The 21,887-nt window shown below is 37.6% G+C and overlaps 1 protein-coding gene across 7 annotated transcripts in view; it reads left to right on the top strand.

Annotated features, from left to right (window-relative positions):
• Positions 1 to 21,887, top strand: part of DNM3 (dynamin 3) — a 557,387-nt gene that overhangs the window by 178,287 nt on the left and 357,213 nt on the right. For all 7 annotated transcript variants that reach the window (XM_043568980.1, XM_043568982.1, XM_043568983.1 and 4 more), the window contains exons 5-7: positions 17,311 to 17,409; positions 18,002 to 18,162; positions 21,485 to 21,627. In XM_043568980.1, the coding sequence (XP_043424915.1) occupies positions 17,311 to 17,409; positions 18,002 to 18,162; positions 21,485 to 21,627 (403 nt within the window). The remainder of the gene's footprint in view (positions 1 to 17,310; positions 17,410 to 18,001; positions 18,163 to 21,484; positions 21,628 to 21,887) is intronic.

Raw genomic sequence — 21,887 nt, forward strand, 5'->3', positions numbered from 1 at the left:
CAAAAGAAAATAAATTAGTTTCTCAGTCATACCTCATTTCCAGTGCTAAATTACCACATGTGACTAATGGCTTCTGTATTGGAAAGCCTACATAAAGAACATTTCCATTATGGCAGAAATGTGATTTAAGCTAATACACTTATTACTTCTGGTAGCCTTTTATAGTTTTTGAGAGAGATAGAGTGCGAGCTGGGAAGGGGCAGAGAGACAGGGAGAAAGAATTCCAGCCAGGCTCTGTGCTTGGTGCAGAGCCCCATGTGGGGCTTGATCTGACAACCATGAAATTGTGACCTGAACTGAAATCGGGAGTTGGATGCGCAAATGACTGAACCACCCATTCTCCCTGCCTTATAGATTTTCAAAAATATTCTACATTAACAGTCTTTCTGTATGTGAATAGTTTTACTGTTTTCTTTATAACGTTTGTGCAATTGAATCAATTTGTCTTTCTTTCACTGACTAGGACTTCCAGTAGAAGGTTGAGTCAAAGAGTGAAAGTAGACAATTTTATTGACCTTTTCAAATAATCAGCATTTAGCTTAATTGATTATATTTATTGTTTGTATTCTATCAAATTTATTTCTACCTTTTATTATTTTCTTATTTCTTCTTACTTTGGATTTAATTTGCTATTCTCTTTCTAGTTTCTTGAGGTCGAAACTTAGATTATTGGTTTTAAACCTTTTCTATTTGGTAATAGTAATATTTTAAAGTTACAGGTTTCCTTCTATTTAATTAGTTGTATACTACAAATTTTGACACGTTGTGCTTTTATTTTGTTCAGTTTAAAATATGTTTAAATTTCCCTGGGACTTAATTTTTGACCCATGGTACTTTAGAAATATGTTGTTTAATTTCCTAATTTTTTGGAAATTAACTTTCTGATATGATTTTATTGCTTTTATTTTATCATTTTTTAAATGTTTATTATTTATTTTGAGAGACAGAAAGAGAACACATGAGCAGGGGAGGGGCAGAGAGAGAGAGAGAGAGAGAGAGAGAGGGAGAGAGAATCCCAGGAGGCTCCACACTTAGCACGGAACCCAATGTGGGGCTCAATCTCACCACTTGAGCCAATATCAAGAGTTTGATGCTTAACTGCCTGAGCCACCCAGGCACCCCCGACTTTATTCCTTTTAAATTTGTGGAGATTTGCTTGTTTGTAGCACATACATTCCATTTGGATAAATGACCAATGTGTATTTAGAAAGGATGTGTATTCTACTGTTGTTGAATGGCTTGTTCTATAGAAGTCTTATAGACATCTTCACATAGACGTCTTCTTTTTATTTACTCATTATCTTCACATTTTATTTTATATCCTTCAGCATTTTGTGCATATTTATAACAGCTTTTTTTTAGCATAGCCTGTGAATTCCACTGTTTCAAAATGAGATACTGTTGGAGGATTTTTCTTCCCTCCTGATTGTGGTTACATTTTCCTTCTTCTTTGTGTTTCTAGTGATTTTTGTTTGAATTTGGATATTTTGAATTTTACTTCGTTGAATGCTGAGTTTTATTCTTTAAAATGTGTTGGACTTTGTTTAAGTGAATAGGTTACATTACTTGCAGATAGTTAGATTTTTTTGACGCTCATTTTTAGGTTTTTTAAAAAAGTGAGTCTGGAGTAACCTGTGCAGAGATTTGACCCTTTTGGTGCTTCAAATCCAGCAGATCTCTCCACTCTAGCTGGTGGGACTGTAATGACTCTCAGTCCTGTGTGAACTCTTGGAATTGTTTGGTTTAGAGCTCCCTGAAAGTTGTTTTTTGCTCAGCCAGGTGGAATTTTACCTTAGGCATGCATGCATTCAAAGACTCAAGGAGACCCTTAAGCCCATTTCTAGAGCTCTTTCTATTCATAGCCCCCTTTTATCTGGCACACTGTTATGTATATTCTAGCTGTCTTGGTCTCCTTGAAATCCAGTCTCTGTCTCCTCAACTATGCATGACTGCTGGGCTCTCTTTGGAGTTTTCCTTCTTGAACTACAGTCCAGAAATTTTCTCCATGCAGAAGTTGGTTAATTTTATGGTTATGTTGTTTGTGTCTCTACTCTCAGGTATCACAGTTCTGTGCAACCCATTGTTTCCTGTCTGAAAACAATTGTTGCATATATTTTATCAGTTTTCTAGTAGTTTACTAGGATAAAGTCATGTCTGAACTTGTTACCTCTTTTATAGCCAGAAACAAAAATCACTGAGCTCCTTAGCTTAACTGAAAATTATTAGTGACCTTTTTTTCCTGAGCCTTTTCAGTCTATTCTATTGTTCAAGTTACAAGAACAGTTGGCTTTTTCAAACATTAAAAGACCCAAAGCTCTACCTTCTCTGTAATCCATGCTGTTTCTGCTTGCAAAATGATAAATTTCTTACGTGAACTCATCTGTTTCTTAAATTCCTTGCTTTAAGCAACAAGGAACAATCAATATGAGTTAACACTTTGGCTCTTTCTAATAGCTTCTCCTCTCAGTAGGCACTTAGTCTGCCTCACAAGGTATTACATGAAGCAGCCTTACAAAACATACAGCTATTGCAGGACATGAGTCTTGATCTTTTGGACTTGCTATATTTGTGTCCTTGCTACCTAATCTTGGTAAGTTAAGTTTTCATTACAGCAACTCTCTTCTGCAAAGTACCACTATTTTTACTAATATACAGAAATAAGTACAATGAAACATGTAATGGTGCAAACAGTAGAAACGTCCATCCTGGGCAGATTTTCAGGGTAGTGTGGTGTTTCTTGTCTATGAAATAATTCAGATACCCGGATAGTTGCATTTGTTATCCTTCGGGACAAGGTTTTTGCTGGTTTGCATTTGTTACCTTTAGGTGCTTACTATGGTTAGATCTATCGAGTGGAAGGTGATAGAGCAGGCAGGCGTACATGTGAGGAATTATACAGACCAAGTCTAGAAGTGGCACATATCACTTCCGCTCATATTCCACTGCTTAGAACTCAGTCACAGGCAGATTATAAGGGAGATTGTAACTCAATTTTAAGGGAGATTTGGAAATATAGTTAAGCTGTATGCCAAGGAAGAAGGAAATAGATTTTTTTTTAAATTTTTTTTTTCAACGTTTATTTATTTTTGGGACAGAGAGAGACAGAGCATGAACGGGGGAGGGGCAGAGAGAGAGGGAGACACAGAATCGGAAACAGGCTCCAGGCTCTGAGCCATCAGCCCAGAGCCTGACTCAGGGCTCGAACTCACGGACCGCGAGATCGTGACCTGGCTGAAGTCGGACGCTTAACCGACTGCGCCACCCAGGCGCCCCTAAATAGACAAAAAATATATGGATTCTTTTTCTTTTGTTTTTTCATGCCTTAGTCTATTTTGCAGTACTCTATTTCTAAATTTTCTTATCTTTGGAGTAATTCCTTCTCCATTCCCTCCTTATTTTCTTTCTCTCTTTGCCTTCTCTTTCTCTTTTCCCTTCCTTCCATAAGTACTAAAACTTTCAAGTATTTTTCTAAACTCTGGGCATACACATTGGTGAGCAAGACAGTCTATGCTATTATGGCAATAGTAATTTTTATGTTTTCTATTTTTAACTTAATATTTTACCTAGTATCACATGTAATAATATTACCTGATGGCTTAAAAATGAAAACTGTTACTCAGAATTGTTGGAAGTAACAATCCAATAATGTTAATGGAAACTTATAGGAGGAAAAAGATGAAACTATTCCTATTCATCACTGATTGCTTTCAGAAATAAAAGATTCCATAATCTTTGCCAAACAGAAACAACAACATTTACTTCAAACTCCCCCCAATCCCACCAAAACCCAAAACAACAACAACAAAAAAATGCATTAACTGAAGGACATGTAATTTCCTAAGTCTGTTTTTAATTTTGCCATATATATGTTTACACTAAGCTTTTCATGGATTTTGTTTTTCATTGCTGTTGTTTCAGTGTACACTGTGTTCTAGATTACTTTTCTGGCAACTGCTAATGTGGTTCGTGGCTTGGTGTTTTCCCATTTCTCCATTAGATGAAACAACACACTACTTAAATTTAGTTGCATATATAAATGAAAGAAATGGCAGTGCTCTTATAGGGAAATTATCATATTGACAACAAACCTAGATAACATGGTAGAATGTTAATCATATTTCTTTTTTGAAATTTGTATTTTAATTCTTGTCTGAACCTAAGAGAAATAAATATGCTTATTTTTACTCTCATTTATTCATTTAATAAATAAACATTGGCTGAGTTTCCACTCTGTGTTTGGCACCTATATGAATTGCAGGAATGTGTAGAGTAGACATCGTCCTTATTCATAAAGAGATCATGACCTGCTGGGTGAGAGAGACAAAGAAGCAGATCCTTAGTTTCATATAAGAACTATAATTTCAGTGTATACAGAGAGCCTTGAAGGCACAGAGAAAGGGCTCCAAACTTACGCATGTGGGAGGCTGATTAAGGATCTGCAGGACAGGCCTGTAGGATATTTTGAAGGATAGGTAGTAGTCATGGGCTGGGGAGATGGAGTAGGAGGACCCTAAGCTTACCTCATCCCACAGATACAACTAGATAACACTTGCATCAACCTAAGCAACCCAGAAAACAACCTAAAGATTGACAAAACTAACTCCACAACTAAAAGTAGAGAAGAGGCCACGTAGAAGGTAGGAAGGATGATGACACAGTCTGGAAACAGACTGTGGCCATCCACAGTGGGGAGCGAGCTGGTGGCATGGAGAAGGATGGAAAACAGACTTTCACACTAGGGAGCCCACAAATGGGGAGGATGAATCCCTATAATATTTGCCTTTGAAAGCAAGACAGGCCAAATTTCACGAGTTCTTGCAACCAGCAGGACTTAAACCCTGGAATTTAAAAAAATTGGCAGGCTCAGCTCTGGGAGAGCCTGGAGGGTATTAGGAAGCAGAGTCCTTGCCATTAAAGAGAGAGCATGACAAACAGCCTGTGAAGATACAGTGTAGAACCAGCAGTGTGAAAAATGCTGGGGGAAGATGGGAGGGAGACTGATTTGTTCATTTCAGAGCATGGCCCAGAGAGACATGGATCACAGGGAGACCCCTCCAAGAACAAAGGAGCTGGAAGGTGCCATTTCCCATCCCTGTCCAGCATAAACAACGGCCACCTGTGGGAACCAGCACAGCCTCATCACTCCTTACCTAACTTGCTTGTACCAAGGCCTGCCCTACTGTACTTCACTGGATCCACCCTTACCAGTCATGCTGGCCTCAGTCCCAGCACTATAGGCCCTCTCCCCCATAAACCCCACATCTTTCTACCCATGTGTTTTGCAGGACCTCAATTCTGACAGTGGGGGCAGGTCTTGTTTAGTAGGCATACCACAATACACCTTGTAAAAAAAATGTGCCCCACCCCTGCTGGGAACCAAACACTGCTCACAATAGGCAGAGAGAGCCTCTGAATACAACTATGCTGAAAGAAAGAGGAGCTAAGACTCAACAGCGGAGCATACGCAATACTCATAGGAGACACTTCTTGAAGTGCCAGGCTCTAGGGAACAAGAAACACTACACTTCAGGGCACTATAGGACCTCTTCTTCATAAGGCTATTATCCTTAAGAGCAAGAGAAGTAGCTGACCTTCCTAACACAGAGAAATAAGCTCAGAAAGTCAGACAAAATGAAAAGACAGAGAAATATCTCCCAAATGAAAGAACAGAACCAAATTACAGCAAGAGACCAAAGTGAAATGGATATAAATAATATACCTAATAGAGAATTTTTTTTGAGAGAGAGAGTGAGAGAGCAAGAGAGTAATCAAGCAGGGGAGGAACAGAAAGAGAGGGAGAGAGAGAATCCTAAGCAGGCTCCATGCTGTCAGCACAGAACCCAACATGGGGCTTGACCACAAGCACTGTGAGATCATGACCTGAACTGAAATCAAGAGTCAGATGCTTAACTGCTTAATTGATTGAGCCATCCAGGTGCCCCAAGCTGATAGAAAATTTAAAGTAATGATCATAAAGATACTCACTGGACTGGAGAAAAAAGTCGAGGACATCAATGAGACCCTTAATACACAGGTAAAAAAAGAACCAGTCAAAGATCAAGAACATAATAAATGAAATTAAAAATACACCTGAAAGAATCAATAGGCTAGTTGAAGCATAGCAACTAATTATCGACCTGGAAAACAGATAATAGTAAGTAACCAAGCTGAGCAAAGGAGAGGTAAAAAAAGTTATGCAAAGTGAGAATAAATAGTCTTAGGGAGCTCAGTGACTTCATCAAGCATAGTAACGTTTGCATATAGGGATCTCAGAAGGAGAGAGGAAAGAGAGCATAAAATTTATTTGAAGAAACAATAGCTGAATATGTCCTTAATCAGGGGAAAGAAACAGATACTAGATATAGGAGGCACAAGGATCCTCCCAAAAATTCAACCCAAGGAGGTCCACACAAAGGTACATAGTCATTACAATGGCAAAAAGCAGCGATAAAGAGCAAATTTTGAAAGCAGCAAGAGAAAAGGAAGACAGTTACATTTAAGGGAAACCCCAGAAGGCTATCAGTGGATTTTTCAGCAGAAACTTTGTAGGACAGAAGGGAGTGGCATAATATATTCAAAATGCTGAAAGGGAAAAATCTTCAGCCAAGAATATTCTATCTAGCAAGACTATCATTCAGAATAGAAGAAGTGATAAAAAGTTTCCAAGATAAAAACTAAAGGAGTTCATGGCCACTACACTAGCCCTACAAGAATATTAAAGGGGACTCTATGAGTGGAGAGGGAAGACCGTAAGTGAGAGTATGAAAAGTAAAAAACACAAAAGCAGTAAAAATAAATATTTATATAAAAATCAGTCAAGGGGCTCATAACATAAAAGTAGGCAGAACATGACACCATATACCTAAAATGTGGTGGTGGGAGTTGGGGGGGAGAGGAGTAAAGAAATGAGTTTAACTTAAGCAACCATCAACTTAATGTAGACTGATATATGCAGAAGATGTTATATACAAACCGAATGGTAATCACAAATCAAAAACTAGTAACAGATGTGCAAAAAAGAAAGGAATCCAAGCATATCACTAAAGAAAGCCAACAAACCCAGAGAAGAAAGGATCAGAGAAAATCTATAGAAACAAGCCCAAAATGACAAAGTGACAATAAATACATATTTATCAATAATTATTTTGAATGCAACTGGACTAAATGCTCCAATCAAAAGACATAGGATGACGGAGTGAATGCAAAATTTGACCCATCTATATGCTGCCTACAAGAGACTCATTTCAGGCTGAAATATACCTGCAGATTGAAAGTGAGGGGACAGAGAAACAATTACTATGCAAATGAATGTCAAAAGAAAGCGGGGGTAGCAATACTTACATCATACAAAATAGACTTTAAAACAAAGACTGTAACAAGAGACAAAGAAGGACAATATACAGTAATAAAAGGGACAAACCAACAAGAGGATATAATAATTAAAAATATTTATGTATCCAAAATGAGAGAACCTAATTACATGAAACAGTGAATAACAAACATAAAGGAAATAATCAATAGTAATATAGTAGTAGTAGGAGACTTTAACACCCCACGTACATTGATGGAGATGGAGAGATCAGACCAACAGACAATCAACAAGGAAACAGTGGTTTTGAATGACACACTGGACCAGATTGATTTGAGAGACATATTCAGAACATTCCATCCTAAAACATCAGAATATGCATTTGTTTTGAGTGCACACAGAAAAATCTTCATAATCCTAATTTCACATATTAGGCCACAGAACAAATCTCGACAAATTCAAAAACATTGAAGTCATACCATGCACCTTTTCTGACCACAATGCTATAAAACTGGAAATCAACCACAAGGAAAAGTCTCAAAAAAGCAGCAATATATGGAGATTAAATAACATGCTACTAAACAATGAATGGGTCAACAAAGAAATCAAAGAAGAAATAAAAAATTACATGGAAACAAATGAAAATGAAAACACAATAGTCCAAGATCTATGAGATGCAGCAAAAGTAGCTGTAAGTGGGAATTTTATAGCACTAAATGCATATATCAAGAAGCAAGAAAAATCTCAAATAAATGACCTAACTTTACACCTAAAAGAGCTAGAAAAAGAAGAACAAATAAAACCCAAACCCAGCAAAAGGAAGGAAATAATAAAGATTAGAGTAGAAATAAACAGAATAGAATTCTCAACTGGAAGATGGCGGTGTAGGAGGACGCTGGGCTCACCTCCTGCTGATCGCTTAGATTCCACCCACATCTGCCTAAATAATCCAAAAAGCCACCAGAAGACTAGCAGAACAGACTGGAGGCAAGTGTAGAAAAGGGGCCCACAGAAGAGAGTAGGAAGGGCGGAGAGGCAGTGCATGCTCCACAGACTGGCGGGAGAGAGCTGGGGTGGTGGAGGGGCAACCCCTCCTGCAAGGCAGATCCCCGAGTCTGGCTTGCAAAAGCAAACGGGCTGGACTGCGTGAGTTCTGATAGCCAGTGGGAAACATCTGGAATATTAAAAGTCAACAGCCCTGCTCTTGGAGAGCGGGGAGAGTGAGAGGGCACCAGGAGGGAGAGTTGCTGAGCCCTGGAAGACAGAGCTCGGCTTGGCGGGAAACAAAGGCACTGGCTAGCACCATATCCCTCTCCCATGCCCCAGCCGAAATCCCAAAGGGAACCAATGCCTGTCACCAAACTTACTTGCACCGTGCAAACACCCAACGCTGTGTTTCTGTGGATCCATCCCTCTGATGGGTCTCCCTCCCTCCTGGTGGGGACCGCCAGGGCCCCTCCCGCAGGGGACTGCCAACAGCAAAGCGAGCTAAGCTTGCTCCTCCAGCCCCTGTGCACCTTGTGGATCCACCCCATCTAATACGCCCTTGGCCAGATCCCATCAAAGCAGCACCACAAGCCTGGCAGTGTGCAAGTAGCCCAGACAGGGACCACACCACTCCACAGTGAGTCCTGCCACTGGGAGAGGGGAAGATAAGGTACACACCAGTCTGACTGTGGCCCCAATTGTGGGCTGGGGGCAGACATTGGGTCTAACTGTGGTCCCACCCACCAACACAAGTTACTCCGGACAGCACAGGGGAAGTGCCCTGCAGTTGGGAGCCACTGCAGGGACTACCCAAAATGATGAAATGGAAGAACTCTCCTCAAAAGAAACTCCAGGAAGTAGCAACAGATAACGAATTGATCAAAAATGATTTAAGTGATATAACGGAACAAGAATTTAGAATAGTAGTCATAAAATTAATCACTGGGCTTGAAAAAAGCATAGAGGACAGCAGAGAATCTATTGTTACAGAGATCAAGGGACTAAGAAATAGTCATGAGGAGCTAAAAAATGCTATAAATGAGGTGCAAAATAAAATGGAGGCGACCATAGCACAGATTAAAGAGGCAGCGGAGAGAATAGGTGAATTAGGAGATAAAATTATGGAAAAAGAGGACGCTGAGAAAAAGATAAAAAAAATCCAGGAGTATGAGGGGAGAATTAGAGAACTAAGTGATGCAATCAAACAGAACAATATTCGTATAATAGGAATTCCAGAAGAGGAAGAGCGAGAGAAAGGGGCTGAAGGTGTACTTGAACAAATCATAGCTGAGAACTTCCCTGATCTGGGGAAGGAAAAAGGCATTGAAATCCAAGAGGCACAAAGAACTCCCTTCAGACATAACTTGAATCGATCTTCTGCACAACATATCATAGTGAAACTGGCAAAATACAAGGATAAAGAGAAAATTCTGAAAGCAGTTAGGGATAAACAGGCTCTAACCTACAAAGGGAGACCCATAAGACTAGTGACAGACCTATCCACTGAAACTTGGCAGGCCAGAAAGGAATGGCAGGAAATCTTCAATGTGATGAATAGGAAAAATATGCAGCCAAGAATCCTTTATCCAGCAAGTCTGTCATTCAGAATAGAAGGAGAGATAAAGGTCTTCCCAAACAAACAAAAACTGAAGGAATTCATCACCACTAAACCAGCCCTACAAGAGATCCTAAGGGGGACTCTGTGAGTGAAATGTTGTAAGGACCATAAAGTACCAGAGACATCACTACGAGCATGAAACCTACAGACATCATAATGACTCTAAACCCATATCTTTCAATAATAACGCTGAATGTAAATGGACTAAATGCTCCAACCAAAAGACATAAGGTATCAGAATGGATAAAAAAAAAACAAGACCCATCTATTTTCTGTCTACAAGAGACTCATTTTAGACCTGAGGACACCTTCACATTGAAAGTGAGGGGATGGAGAACTATCTATTATGCAACTGGAAGTCAAAAGGAGGCTGGAGTAGCCATACTTATATCAGACAAACTAGGCTTTAGATTAAAGGCTGTAACAAGAGATGAAGAAGGGCATTATATAATAATTACAGGGTCTATCCATCAAGAAGAACTAACAATTATAAATGTCTATGCGCCAAATATGGGAGCCCCCAAATATATAAAACAAATAATCACGAACATAAGCAACCTTATGGATAAGAATGTGGTAATTGCAGAGGACTGTAATACTCCACTTACAGCAATTGATAGATCATCTAGACACAGGGATCAGTAAAGAAACAAGGGACCTGAATGATACATTGGATCAGATGGACTTGACAGATATATTTAGAACTCTGCATCCCAAAGCAACAGAATATACTTTCTTCTTGAGTGCACATGGAACGTTCTCCAAGATAGATCACTTACTGGGTCACAAAACAGCCCTTCATAAGTATACGAGAATTGAGATCATACCATGCACACTTTCAGACCACAATGCTATGAAACTTGAAATCAATCACAGGAAAAAGTCTGGAAAACCTCCAAAAGCATGGAGGTTAAAGAACACCCTACTAAAGAATGAATGGGTCAACCAGGCAATTAGAGAAGAAATTTAAAAATATATGGAAACAAATGAAAATGAAAATACAACAATCCAAATACTTTGGGATGCAGCAAAGGCAGTCCTAAGAAGAAAGTACATTGCAATCCAGGCCTATCTCAAAAACAAGAAAAATCCCAAATACAAAATCTAACAGCACACCTAAAGGAAATAGAAGCAGAACAGCAAAGACACCCCAAACCCAGCAGAAGGAGAGAAATAATAAAGATCAGAGCAGAAATAAACAATATAGATCTAAAAAAACTGTAGAGCAAATCAATGAAACCAAGAGATGGTTTTTTGAAAAAATAAACAAAATTGGTAAACCTCTAGCTAGGCTTCTCAAAAAGAAAAGACAGAGGAACCAAATAAATAATATAACGAATGAAATGGAATTATTACAACCAATCCCTCAGAAATACAAGCAATTACCAGGGAATACTATGAAAAATTATATGCCAACAAACTGGACAACCTGTAAGAAGTGGACAAATTCCTAGATACCCACACACTACTGAAACTCAAATGGGAAGAAATAGAAAATTTGAACACACCAATAACTAGTGAAGAAGTTGAATCAGTTATCAAAAATCTCCCAACAAATAAGAGTCCTGGGCCAGATAGCTTCCCAGGGGAATTCTACCAGACATTTAAAGCAGAGCAAACATGTATCCTTCTCAAGCTGTTCCAAAAAATAGAAAGGGAAGGAAAACTTCCAGACTCATTCTATGAAGCCAGCATTACCTAGATTCTCAAACCAGACAGAGACCCCCACAAAAAAGGAGAATTACAGGCCAATATCCGTGATGAACATGGATGCAAAAATTCTCAACAAGATACTAGCAAATCAAATTCAACAGCATATAAACAGAATTATTCACCATGATCAAGTGGGATTCATTCCTCGGCTGCAGGCCTGGTTCAATATTTGCAAATCAATCAATGTGTTACATCACAATAATAAAAGAAAGAATAAGAATCATATGATCCTGTGAATGGATGCAGAAAAAGCATTTGACAAAATTCAGCATCCTTTCTTAATAAAAACTCTCAAGAAAGTCGGGATAGAAGGAACATACTTAAACATCATAAAAGCCATACATGAAAAGCCCACAGCTAATATCAACTTCAATGGGGGAAAAACTGAGAGCTTTCCTCCTCAGATCAGGAACGTGACAGGGATGTCCACTCTCACTGCTGTTGTTTAAATAGTGTTGGAAGTTCTAGCATCAGCAATCAGACAACAAAAGGAAATCAAAGGCATCAAAATTGGCAAAGAGGAAGTCAAGCTTTCACATTTTTCCGATGACATGATATTATACATGGAAAACCCGACAGACTCCACCAAAAGTCTACTAGAACCAATACATGAATTCAGCAAAGTTGCAGGATACAAAATCAATGTACAGAAATCAGTTGCATTTTTGTACACCAATAATGAAGCAACAGAAAGACAAATCAAGAAACTTATCCCATTCACAATTGCACCAAGAAGCATAAAATACCTAGGAATAAATCTAACCAAAGATGTAAAAGATCTGTATGCTGAAAACTATAGAAAGCTTATGAAGGAAATTGAAGAAGATATAAAGAAATGGAAAAACATTTCCGTGCTCATGGATTGGAAGAATAAATATTGTTAAAATGTCAATACTACCCAAAGCAATCTACACATTCAGTGCAATCCCAATCAAAATTGCACCGGCATTCTTCTCAAAGCTAGAACAAACAATCCTAAAATCTGTATGGAACCGCAAAAGACCCTGAATAGGCAAAGTAATATTGAAGAAGAAAACCAAAGTGGGAGGCATCATAATCCCAGACTTTAGCCTCTACTACAAAGCTGTAATCATCAAGACAGCATGGCATTGACACAAAAACAGACCCATAGACCAATGGAATAGAATAGAGACTCCAGAATTGGACCCACATATGTATGGCCAACTAATCTTTGACAAAGCAGGAATGAGTGTCCAATGGAAAAAAGACAGTCTCTTTAGCAAGTGGTGCTGGGAGAACTGGACATCAACATGCAGAAGAATGAAACTAGACCACTTTGTTACACCATTCACAAAAATAAACTCAAAATGGATGAAAGACCTAAATGTGAGACAGGAAACCCTCTGTAAGCCTTTAGGTAAGTGTGCTTTTCCTCTCCCAATCTCACTTCCTCATCTGTGTAATTGAGATAATAGTACCTATCTCATAGAGTTGTCTCAAGTGTGTGTCCACCACATAATCAAGACTCAATTCATGGTCTCTATTATTATTTTTATCTGAGTGTTTAGATTCCCAGTGAAGTGCTTTGGAAACATGCTGCCTTTGAATCTCTTCTGGCAATGGCTTTTTGAGTGTAGGTCTTGAGTCCACCAGCAGGAGTTCATTGATTATTTTTTAAGCTGCCTATTTGTATAACTAAATGTGAAAAGAAATAATCTCCTTTGCTATCTCCTTTGCAGTACACCGCTAAGCATAGACTTCTCTGCCTTTGCAGAAATAAAGGAATAGTAAAGAAAAAACTTTTAAAATTTCACTTTTATTTTTATTACATTATAAATATACATAATTTAAAAAATAAGTCCCAAAAATAAGTTCCACGCTTAACAAAAACTGTTAGTCCCTTGCCCACTCCTCATGACTCTTGATTACTGATTTGTAGAGTCTATCACTTTCAATCCTTTTAGCTTTCTTTTGGTATTTACATCCATATTGCTGTGTAATCTGTTTATACTACCGTTTCTTCATTTTTTATTTTTAGATATTCACTTTTGACTCTTTACTGTAGAGAAGGATTTAGCTGTCTTATATCTCTCTCCCGTACCCACTTATACTAACCATACACATATACACTTACCTTCCCGTGTTCTCCTAATATAATTATATTTAAATATTTATGATTCTGAAAATATCATTTGCAGCTGAGCCATGTGTCAATTATGGTTACATTTCCTTTCTTACATGATATTGCTGTCTTCAAGGTTGATGGTTGTCTCTCTTTTTGTTTGTTTGCATAGTCTTCTATATATCCATCACCAGTGCTTTCTCAGTCTCTCCTTCAGGAGTCTATATCTTTTAATACCTTAAAACATTGTAGGCATTAGGTATTCTATCACCTTCATTGTTTTTTTCTTGGTGGGGAAACACATTTTTTCAGTAATCTGCGCCCTCTCATTCTAACAGATATTGATTGTTCTTCTAGCCTAGTACTGGGATCCACACCATCCTGAAAAGTCCCTTCTTTTCTTGGTTATATTATATTTCTTCCTTCCTAGATCTCTTTACTTCTCTGTCAGTTTGCTTCCCATGTTTGGTGGACCACACCTTTTAGTAGTTTCCAAAGAAAAAGAGAAATGGAAGTAAAATATTTTGATATTCTGCAAGTCTGAAAATATCTTTTTCTACAGTCACATTTATTGATAGTTTAGAATTCCAGGCTAGAAATAGTTTTACCCTCAGAATTTTGGAAACAACACTCTATTGAGTTTTAGTTTCCAATTTGTTGCTGGGAAGTCGGATGCTGTAATAATTCCCAAACTTTCTTTTGTCATGCTCTCACCTTAAGTTCATTATGAGCTTATTAGGATATTTCATTTGTTGCCAGCATTTGAAATCTTATACTGATATGCCATATTGTATGTGTTTTTCATATTGTGTTGGACACTTGATGGGTTCATTCAATGCATAATTTCATCTTTCACTTATAAGATATTTTCTTGAATAGTATGCCCCCACCCCACCAATTATTTCTGTTTCATCTTCTCTGTTTTTCTGTTATGCCAATTATTCAGATATTGGATCTTCTGGATTATTTCTCTAGTTTTAAAGAAGTTTTTCTTTTTGTATTATTTACTTCTATTTCTTTTGTTTTCTGGAAGAGTTTCTAACTTGGTCCTCCAACCATGCGACTAACATTTTTTAAAATTTCTACTCATACTTTTAGTTACTGAGAATCTCTTTCGTTTGTTTGAATGTTTCCTTTTATGACATTCTGTTCTTATTCAATGAATACAATGACCTCTCCTTTCTTTCTGAGGATATTAATAAAAATAATAAAGTTTTCTTCCATGTTTTGCATTATCTTTGTTTTCTCCTGTTCTGTTTTACAACTTTTTTGTTTTGGTCTCAAAGACTCTCCTTGCTATCCACTCACGTTTAAAATTATTTTTTTTAATATTTATTTTTTATCAAAGCATAGTTGACATACAATATTGTATTAGTTTCAGGTGTACAACATAGCGATTCTACAATTATATATATCACAGAATGGTAAAATAAGTAAGCCACATGAATGAAAAGTACAGTGTAAGGAATATAGTCAATAATATAATAAATTTGTATGATGACAGATGGTAGCCTACACTTACTGATTTATATTCAAAAGTGAAATAGTAATAGGTGATTGGAAACTCTCTGTGGGTGTGCTTGGCCAAAGGAGTTAGAGGCTTTGCAGTAGGATGATTTATTGGGCTGTCTTGATCAGAGTTCCTCTGAATTTCAATATCTATGTTTTCCTCTTAGAATGGTAAATTTCCCCAGACCGAGTTGTTCCAGTTTCCTGCTTGGGGGGTTAAATTCTGCCATCCAGCTTTTTCTTAAACTGGACTGAGGAGAGAGGTCTCACCATTCAGTATGTGGAATTTCACTTAATCACCCTCTTTTAATACCTGACGCCCTCGAACTGGGCCAGGTGCCCATTAGTTCAGTTTTCCATAGTTCAGTGTTTCCAGAGAGTAAATCTGTGCTCTCCTGCCAAGATGGACCAGGGTGGCTTTTAGCTGTGTTATCCATGGAAATCTTACTGCTTTCATCCAGCGCTCTTGTTTTCAACCTCAGCTGCCACCACTGCTCTCCATTATTGTCAGAGCTATTCGTTTCCCTGAACCTTTCTGAGAGTCTGTGATGTAAATTATCCAGCTTCTGGGCTTCTCCTGTCATTGGCTTTCTTGGATGCAGTTTTCCTCTTAGGCTAGTCTGTTAAGTTAGTTAGCAGTCATCCTGCTGGGTTTCCAGTTTCAAAATTTTTCTTCAGTTCTCTCCCATTTTTTTTTTTTACTTTCTTGTTTTAAACCTTTTTTATTTTTAAAATTCTTTTTATTGTGAGAGGCAGTATATTGCATGGGTTCTGGATGCCTAGACCCATGTATGACCTTGAGAAAGTTACTTAATCTCTTCCTGCCTTAGTTTCCTCATCTTAAAAAAATAGTAGTTGGAGTCCTTTTTAAGATTAAATGATTTTTTTAGAGCAAATGATTTAAGACATGTAAAGCATGTATAACCATAGCTGACCTAATAAATATTAGCCATTTTAGAGTGCTTTCAGGTAAAAAGATAAAGGTGTGTGTTCACTTTATCATGTTTAACTGGGAGTCCAAAGAATGCACTTAAAGATTTGAATCACTAGGCAAATATTGTTTATTTTATCTAGTGAAGGGAGCAATGGGCAAAGACAATGTATCTGGTGTGCTACGTAAAATGTCTAGGTTTTTACATTATTTTATTACATTATTTTATTTTATACCTTGGAAATTGTGGTTTCCAACTCTTTATATTATAGATGAAGAAAACTGAGACCCAGAGAAGAGAGTTAAGTGACTTTCCTTGAGACTAGAATCTAAGCCTCAGGATTCCTAGTTTGGTCTTCTTTCCGTTAAGTCATATTTTTTTTTCTGAGGAACAGGGAATGCTGTGAGACTTGAAACTTTATTCTTAGTGATGACACTATCCTATACCTAATTTTCTTATAATTTGTGTGTCAAGTGCTCAGAAATGGATCAATAATCAGCTTTGATTTATGATACACTCTCTTCATTGGTCCATGTGTAGCCTACTTGTTTGTTTTCAGTAAAGTAATACATAAAAAAATTAAAGCACCCATATCATGTGCAGGACCTTGGAGGAAAATTTTAAGTGTATAGTTTCCATATATATATGGTACAAAAATAAACTCATATATTTAAAATTATTGTGGTGATATTATGAATGGGTGGTTTTATTTTATTTTATCTTAAATGTTTATTTATTTTTGAGATAGAGAGACGGAGGGGCAGAGAGAAGAAGACAGAGAGAGAGAGAGAGAGAGAGAGAGAGAGAGAGAGAGAGAATCCCAAGCAAGCTTTGTGCCACCAGCGCAGAGCCTGTTATGCAGGGCTCGAACTCACAAACTGTGAGATCATGCATGACCTGAGCCCAAACCAAGAGTTGGATGCTTAACCAACTGAGCCACCCAGGTGCCCCTGGATGGGTAATTTTAAAACTCTCCTGCTCATCACATCAAAATTTACCAGACTGGGATAGCAGTGGATCAGAAAACAAAATAAGAGAGAGGAATAGGAAAAGGACCAGAAATATGAGTACCTTGCATTTAGTCTTGGGACATATATGTCTCTAAAATTTGTTAGTCTTCTGCATACTGTGTAATAAAGTGGGTTGGTTTGTGATACAGGTTTAAGAACCATTGGAGTCATCACCAAATTGGATCTTATGGATGAAGGAACAGATGCCAGGGATGTTCTGGAGAACAAGCTTCTGCCTCTTCGCAGGGGTAACGTACTGTGTCCTATACAGGATTTGCTTTGATGATGTAGCAGAGAAATGATTGGGAAACCAATGCAAAGCTTGGCTTTATGCCTTCACAGTTGTGAGGAATAATGTATTCATGATTAGTTATACTTTTTATGGAGTGGCATAATGTTCCCAAGTGATATATTAAAAATGATCCAATAGGAGAACTATTTCTTAAAATAATAGGAATAGGAAAACAGGAAAAGGAAGGGTTTGAAGGGGGTTATAAATATTCATCATAGACTGCATAAATATATACTGTTCTGTTTTAAGTGTGACTTATTTACTTGCCCACCATATGACAAAACTGCTAAGAGACACACTGTATTAAAATGTACAGAGCTTTTAAGGGAAAAAGACATTATTGTGTTAATGCTAAGAAATTATCATTAGCCACACGAACCAGCCTTTGTTAAATACTGGTGTCTCAAACTGAGTTCGTAAAGGGTTCAATTCTTCAGTCCTTAAAAATAATTTTGCCTGGCTTATTCAGCCTCTTCAAGAGCCTTGAAATCTTCCCAGAATAAACAACAAAAAGTATTCCAAACCCCATTGTATGTGTTGTGTTTCAGGTTACGTGGGGGTGGTAAACAGAAGCCAGAAGGACATAGATGGGAAGAAGGACATTAAGGCTGCCATGTTGGCGGAAAGGAAATTTTTCCTCTCACACCCAGCTTACAGACATATTGCTGATAGGATGGGGACCCCACACCTGCAGAAGGTCCTTAATCAGGTAAAAATGTTTTCTCAAGCAACAAGAACAATTATGAAATATGTAAGTCACTATTAGAATTCGTATTTCATTTTAATATTCATTTTTTTCCAAAATAAGACATTCAGCTTAAATGATATGAATTAAAAAACGAATGTAAATATTTAGTTCCACATTCCTACTGTTCTCAGTGAGTAGAATCTGCTTTAATGTTATTCAAATAATACTGCTCAAAGCAGAAGTATATACTTATTTAGGAACAGTAAACAAGGGTATACATCAGCGCCCATTTTACTCACAATATGTAGTTATCGTAAGAAATTAAACTTGTATATTTCTGAAAGGTTGATTTGTTGGGATCTGGTTTCAAAATGTCAACATGTAATAGTTAGCTTAGATTTCCCTAAGTTAGAAATCCTTGTAAGCTCATTGATCTCCATTCATCTAAGAAGTTTTTCCAGATTAACCCCTTTCTCTGCACAGATAGACTTGGGTCCCCATCTTCCAACATTCCATGCACTTACATACTTCTTCCATAAAACCTCAGTACATTTACTTTTTACTTTTTTTTTTTCCATATATTCTCCATCTCCTGGGGAAGTTAAGCATCATCCTTAGTGAGTGCAGGGCTTCCTCCCTGAGTTTTGATTACATTGACCAAATGGTGAGCAGCTGTTCTGACCAACAGAATTATAAGATATGCTTTAACTTTTATTTATGAGTTTTAACAGTCAATTAATCAAGTCATTATTGCATGTTCTGATTGTTTGCTCCTAGAAGGTGTCAGTAGAGACTAACACAATAGCAGGCTACTTGTGACATTGGACCTGAACCATTTAGGCAAAACAATTGAACAAGTTTTAGGAAGAAAAAAAACAGGCAGTGGTATACTTCTATTTTTTGTGACATAACATAGACTAATGTAAAATTTGTGCTTTTTACTTATGGGTAGATGAGTATTTAGAAGCCATGAGGTGGTGCTGTGCTTGTGTCATTTAACAAATATGAATGAATGCATTTTAGAGAAAGAACATTAGTTTGTCATGCAAAAACCCTAATAGTCCACAAATATATTTAGTATTGGTAAAACTCTCTTTAGATTATTACTTTCATGCCTGGATTTATCTATGAAAAACACAAATAAACTGAAAAAAATCTTAGAGAAAAATCATTAGGATGATTAGGAAGATAAGGTTGGAAATAAATTAGGTTGTGAATACTAGAAAAATAGAAAGAATATAATTGGCCATTTTGTTTTACAAATGACCCCTAAATTATGACATAATTGGATTCTGGATGACTGAAAACTGAATGAATTTTGTACTGAAGATCTCTCATTTCTTGGATAATCAATCACCTTCTTTTTTACTGCTTCAGGGATCTTCAAACCGTTTGAAAATAGGATACTTTTATGGCTGATTCACTGTGTGCACCAGTACCTTGGGCCCTGGGGAACAGTTTCTATGGTGAAAAACTGGAACAGAACATGACACTTTTGAGGAATTCAATGTCATTATGGCTGGAGGGCAGAGAATGAGGGAGTGAGTTATAAGAGATGAATTTGGAGAAGTAGGCAGAGGCTGGATCCTGTAATGTTTGTAGGCAAGTTAAAGATTTTTGTTCTTATCCTAAGAGCAGTAGGGAGTCATTTAAGACATCTGAATAGGCAAATTACACAGTTGTATTTGTGGATTAACAATGATCATGGAAGTTGCAGGTAGGAAGATCAAGACTAGACATGAGAAGTTAGGAGTCAAAATGAGAAATGATAGTAGCTTGGTCTTGGTTAGGGCCAGTGAAGATGAAAAAAACAGAATTGAGAAATGTTTAGGAAAATCAAGAACTTGGTGGTAGATTAGCTTTGGTGAGTGATAGAGAGATGAAGTCAAAGATAACCTCCAAGTTCCCAGGTTGTTATGATGTCTCCAAGATGGAGAGCTCTGAAAGGAAGATTAGGTGCTTGATTTCAGACATGCTGGGGTTGAGGTGTCATTGACACATCTAAGAGAAGTAAAGTCCATGGTCTAATACATATGCCTATAGCAAAAATAAAAAGTCTGGTCTGTAGATAACACCTTGGTAGTCACAGGTGTTTGGATATTTATTAAAGCTATGGGTGGAATAAGATTCCTTTAGGAAAGAACAGAGTGTGAACAAAGAAGATTAGGAATCAGATTTGAGGAATGTTGGTATTTACAGGTCTGGTGGAGGGAGATGACTTGGCAATGGAGATGGAGAAGGTACATCCATAAATGTTAGGATCTAGGGCCACAAAAGCCAAGGAAAGAAGTTTTTTAGGAATCTAAGAGTGGTCCACAGTGTTGCTTTGCTATTGAGATATCTAAGAAGCAAAAAGTGGAAACCATGTGTTTTTATCATTTACCACTCACATGGCAGACAGGTGGCTACTGGTTTCTCGTGGTTACTGTTACTCTTAGACTTGGGGGTTTGTGATGTTGCTACTGGGAATGCAGTCCTCTACATTCTGCTTCAGAGCTATAAAAATAGCATATGCTGGGTAATAACATACATCATACTGTGCGCAAAGGTATAATATAGTTACGAACTATCAACAATTAAATAAGTATAGTAACCTCAGATAAACATAAAAAATGATTAAGATGGTTTCTTCAGTCAGTCTGGGAATATTTATTCCCCTTACTTTTTTTAATGTTTTTTTTTTTTTTTGAGAGAAAAAGAGAGAGAGGCAAGGCAGAAAGAGAGGGAGACAGAGGGGCCAAAGCAGGTAGGTAGAGACAGCAGCAGCAGCAGAGAGAGCTTTCCTTTGCTAGTCATGGAGCTTTAATATGAAAACCGCTAAAGGCAGAAGCCCCTGAACACCCACCACTGCACTGGCGCTAGAGGCAGGGCAAGAGGAAACACTGTCTGAGCTGCAGAGTTTAGAAGTTAACAACTGACAGGTACCTATGAGTTCCACCAGTATGGTCCTGAAAACATCCAGCAGCACCTAGAAGTCCCCAATTCCTTCATTTCTAACTAAATTCTAACTTAAGGTTCCATCTGATATATTAATTCATGCAAAAATGTTATTAGGCAGCCTCATTATTAACATTGTGTGCATTTTAACAAGGGTGTTTCCAGGCATAAAGAGGTAGCCCAAGTGAGTGACTCCAACTGAAGGCATTTTGAGCATGTCCTTAAGGCCATGGAGGAGAGAACTGGAGCTTCTTCTCATTATTTACCTACAGAGTTAGTCTCAAGTGTATATATGTAATTGATTTCTAAGTTTTGAATGATTAGGGAAACAGTAAAGGTCCGTTTTTATCTCATGAGTTAATCTTTAATCTGTTATATCTGTACGATTTTGTTTTGTTTTATTTAGCAACTTACCAACCACATTCGAGATACCCTGCCGAACTTCAGGAACAAACTACAGGGACAGTTGCTCTCCATTGAACATGAAGTGGAAGCCCATAAAAACTTCAAGCCCGAAGACCCCACCAGGAAGACCAAAGCGTTGTTGCAGTGAGTCACCTTTCCCTTCCCTTGTTCAGCATTTGAAACTAATTTCTTCAGTTTGCTCTTGCCTCAGTCTGTCTGTCATGCTATTTTCTAGGTGTAACAGAAGAAGCAAGTATATGACACTTGGTGCATGTTAGACAATGGGCCTTAGGTCTTTATGTGGTCTTGAAGAATAATTGTGGATCTTCCTCTCTTACTATAAATTTACCAATTATTCATCCCCATGTCCAATTTCATTGTACTTTTATAACTGGATTCCAAAA

Source organism: Prionailurus bengalensis, chromosome E4 (assembly GCF_016509475.1).
Source record: "Prionailurus bengalensis isolate Pbe53 chromosome E4, Fcat_Pben_1.1_paternal_pri, whole genome shotgun sequence".
In the NCBI taxonomy this organism is placed as follows: domain Eukaryota; kingdom Metazoa; phylum Chordata; class Mammalia; order Carnivora; family Felidae; genus Prionailurus; species Prionailurus bengalensis.